This window comes from Lygodium microphyllum, chromosome 24 (assembly GCF_053477565.2).
Source record: "Lygodium microphyllum isolate KBCC chromosome 24, Lygodium_microphyllum_v1.1.10, whole genome shotgun sequence".
NCBI lineage: Eukaryota > Viridiplantae > Streptophyta > Polypodiopsida > Schizaeales > Lygodiaceae > Lygodium > Lygodium microphyllum.
The window spans coordinates 119785901-119789765 of record NC_141158.1 but is presented as its reverse complement, the minus strand read 5'-3'; the positions used below and the strand labels follow the sequence as shown (position 1 = coordinate 119789765).

The following is a 3865-nucleotide window of genomic DNA, read 5'->3' as shown; positions in this document are numbered from 1 at the left end:
TGAATTCACCTATCCACGTGAAGGTAAAGAATGATTGCATTGACTTGCGCATGTCACGGGCTTATTTTGCCAAGAGAAGGACACATTTTTTGTTCCCATATTATCAGTGCATTATTAAAAAAAAAACCTTTGCCAAAAGAGTATGCTACAATCATCGTGAAAAACGAAGGTGTAGTGATATAAGAATTGTTAAAACACCTTCAAAATTCTAATGAAAATTTGCTTAATGTTTTGAACGGTGCAAGATTATTTGGTGATGCAAATGACAAATATGCAAAATTTGACTCTAAAATAAATCTCTTTAAAATTTGAAGTTAAAGGTTTGTATACCAGAAAAATGTTTGTTAAAAAAAGTAAAAGACCGACACTAAAACTTGGAGTTAAAGGTTTGTATACGAGATAAATGTTTGTTAAAAAAGGAAAGAAAAGTAAAAGACCGACACTAAAACTCCCACGCCGAAGCCCAAGCCGTGTTTCGTTTCAAACGGTGACAAGACAGAGTCATGGGCGTGGCAGATCAGACGAAGGAAAGCGAGAACAGTGTGTTGGAGCTTCTTCCTCCCAGCGACCGGCCGCCCCTTCTTCCGCTTACGGCCGATCTCCTGCCTGATGAGAAGGTCGTGAAGGAGATTGAAGAGAAGGAGAGGCATGCTCGTGAAGGAGAAGAGCGGGAACGCAAGAGTCGTGAGCTTAGGGCGGGCCTTCATCCTCTGCAGGTTCTTCTGCTATTTGACGTGGTGTGTGTGTGTCGTTGAGAGAGAGAGAGAGAGAGAGAGAGAGAATCGATATCGTAGAAAATTAGTTAGCATGTGAGGAAGAAGAAACAACACCATTCTTTAAATGATGCGACTAGTTTTGCAGGTTATAGGATCCACGCCCCACAAATTTCTAATGTTAGCTTTGTTATTCTTTTCCTTATTTTTGTCATTGTGCTTTTCTCTGTTCATTTCCTGAGTTGTTGAGATCCAAACGTTGTGAATCATGGAGTGAATGTGATACAAGGGAGCAAGGGTGCCGGAGCACAAGGAAGATGATGAAGATAGCCACTAACCACGAACAACAATGTCCTCCAGTGGAGAGGTTAGAGAGAAGAGGTGATAGAGTGAATGAATCAGTCGAAAGGAATGAATGAGAGAGTGGCTTATAAATAGGCACAGCCAGTCTATGGTGGCGCCCCTTTTTGGGGCTGCAAACCCTAAACTGCGGGTGAAGGGTTTCTCAACGCCACATACTAGGACAGTGTGGATTGGTAGTATGGGACACCAACACTTGGGATGTGATCGTGATCTAGAGTGTTGCTAGCTCCCAAGCTTGCAAGTGAGCCTGTTTGGCTCTATGGTTGGAAAGTGAGGTTGATGTCCAATCCCTTTTATTTGTAGATATGGCTTGTGTCGAGTCTCGTGTGCAGGTTGGATCCTTGGGGAATGTAAACTACACATGAGACACAACACAAGCCATATCCACAAGTAAAAGTTATTGGACATCAAACTCACCTCTCGGTCATAGAGCCAAACATGCTCACCCTTCAGCTTGGGAGCTAGTAGCACTCCGGGTCACGACCACATCGCAAGGGTTGGGACGCTACCACCATCCTGGTGTATGGATACATTGGCCAATGGTCCACGAGTCCAATAGTGGTAATCACAAATGAATGTGCACAATAGGATCTTGAGTCCTATAAATAGGATTCAATTGCCTTAAATCTGAAGTGCCCTTTGTGCATTCACACTAAGTCACTTCATGACCAATGCTACTAGTGCCTATCTGGATGTCTACGGATGTAACAAAGGTGCTTCCTTAGTAGGAAATAAGTCATACTTCACACAAAGTTAGAAGTAGGACTGATCATCTTTGTACTTACAAAGGTTTGAGGTGGGTTAAGAAGATAGCAATGTGTTTTCTTCCTCTCAGGTATGGGTGTATCTATATTTGTCTAGGTAATATGTATATTATATGAGATCTACAGTGTCTTTGTTGCTCGTGTGCATGTGCAATTCAAATCTAGATGCGTTGAGTGGTGTGACTCACTGCTAGATTTTGGATTTTGCAAAAATCTGGCTTCAACAGTGCACTGCCTTGTAATGCTGGTCATGTCCATATTTTAGAGGACTTGTCCTCCAATCCCTGCCTACTTTTAGTTGTATGTATTCCTTGTTCCATTTGTATATGATGGCTTGTCTTTGTACTGATTCTCCACTTTCCTTCTATATTGTTAGTGAGATATGGCAGACATCATTTTCTAGTGGCTATGGTCTTAACATTGATGTCCTGGCTGTGCACAGCATCGATTTGTTTTCTGGTATACACGACGCACCCCTGGGGTACGCTCACAAACATCTTACGAAGATAGTGTGAAAAAGATTGCAGACTTCAGCACGGTGAGCATATTGACATGTTTTTGTTTCTTACTGAAAAGGATATAATCTCATTATAATGTTAAGCATTGCATGGCATCTAATTAAGCATCTCACAGGTTGAAGGATTTTGGAGTTGCTACTGCCATCTTGCAAGAGCATCATCTCTGCCAAACCCCACTGATTTTCATTTATTCAAAGAGGGTATCCGGCCTTTGTGGGAGGTATCTAAATGTCCAATTAGTTAATGCTTGGTTGTGATTAATCATCTTTGCTGTGGTTAAAAATGTATGTTCTTTTGCGGTTGGCAGGATGCTGCCAATAGAAATGGTGGTAAATGGATTATACGGTTTAAAAAAATTGTCTCTGGGCGATTTTGGGAAGATCTGGTGCGTTGTGTGTGTGTGTGTTTGTGGCCCATCTCCTTCCACCCTTTTCATTGTGAATCCTAGTCATTTGGAGCAGCTATATGTTTACTATTTGCCTTTGTCATTACAGGTATTAGCCATTGTTGGAGATCAATTGGAGGCTGGTGATACTGTCTGTGGAGCTGTTTTGAGCATTCGTTTTGGTGAGGACATACTTAGTGTCTGGAATCGGAATGCATCAGATAACCAGGTGAATAATCCTCTTTTGGCTGTTACACATTGTTGATGAAGCGGGTACCTGCTTAAAGAGGGACTATGTTGATGCATTTATGTAGTCATTTTCAGGCTGTATGCTGCTATAAATGACATACAAATTAGCTTAAAGAGTGAACTATGCTGATGTGTTTACATTGTTTTTTTCAGGCTGTCATGTCACTTCGAGATTCTATCAAGCGACATCTGCATTTACCTCAGAGCTATGTGATGGAGTACAAACCTCATGATGCATCACTACGAGATAATTCATCTTTCAGGAATACATGGTTAAGAGGCTAGGGAACACTAGTTGGAGATTTGTACAATCTTATCAGTCAACTGTGGACCCATTCACAAGAATTATGGAACTCTGGAGCAACTGCTGTTGGGTCTCTGTAACTTCAAGTTCTTGTAAAGCAGCCTTTTCCTGCATCACTTCATCTTATCATGCCGCATGCATCATATTCCAGCTGTTTGGGGCTCTTAGACTGATTGCCTTCTGGTGGTGTAAGTTGTGTATGGTATGTTAACATTAATCGTCCTATGAGATAATTGCTTGCACCAGATGGTTTAAAGTCGTGCTCTGCCCATTGGCGTGATTCCTTTCAAAACATTAAAGGGATTCTCCATGGAAGCTTGCATCCAAGTCCATATAGTTCTGTTCCAGAGTGGCAAAGAAATGATAACATAGCAAATGTCAACATTGCTAGAGCATTGGGAAAATGCACATTTCTGATCTTGCAAGTTGATGTGGCAAGAGCATGAGTGTGCATTGTGATTTCATCTCTGAGCTCAAGGGCTTGGTTATAAGTTGAGCCATGTATTTAACTGGTCACACTGCTCAATGCATTGCTGGCAAGGAGTTTTCATTCATGGAAATTGCGTATG

General features: G+C 41.6%; 1 protein-coding gene across 2 annotated transcripts; it reads left to right on the top strand.

Moving 5' to 3' along the window:
* Positions 1 to 439: 439 nt before the first annotated feature.
* On the top strand, positions 440 to 3538 carry NCBP (Putative cap-binding protein). 2 transcript variants are annotated; one of them, XM_087665886.1, is made up of 6 exons: positions 440 to 737; positions 2283 to 2378; positions 2474 to 2578; positions 2666 to 2743; positions 2853 to 2972; positions 3146 to 3538. In XM_087665886.1, exons 1-6 carry the CDS (start codon positions 504 to 506, stop codon positions 3275 to 3277), a joined length of 765 nt encoding a protein of 254 aa, XP_087522012.1. In that variant the 5' UTR covers positions 440 to 503; the 3' UTR covers positions 3278 to 3538. The 2 variants fall into 2 exon arrangements, with proteins under 2 accessions (XP_087522012.1, XP_087522013.1); XM_087665887.1 differs by having other exon boundaries at positions 443 to 716.
* The last annotated feature ends 327 nt before the right edge of the window (positions 3539 to 3865 follow it).

What these genes read in the sequence shown, in the direction of transcription:
- NCBP (XM_087665886.1), top strand. Translation starts at nt 504, where the DNA reads ATGGGCGTGGCAGATCAGACGAAGGAAAGCGAGAACAGTGTGTTGGAG. An exon ending in TTCTTCTGCTATTTGACGTG is followed by an intron (nt 738 to 2,282) that starts GTGTGTGTGTGT and finishes GGCTGTGCACAG; the next exon opens with CATCGATTTGTTTTCTGGTA. An exon ending in GTATCCGGCCTTTGTGGGAG is followed by an intron (nt 2,579 to 2,665) that starts GTATCTAAATGT and finishes TGCGGTTGGCAG; the next exon opens with GATGCTGCCAATAGAAATGG.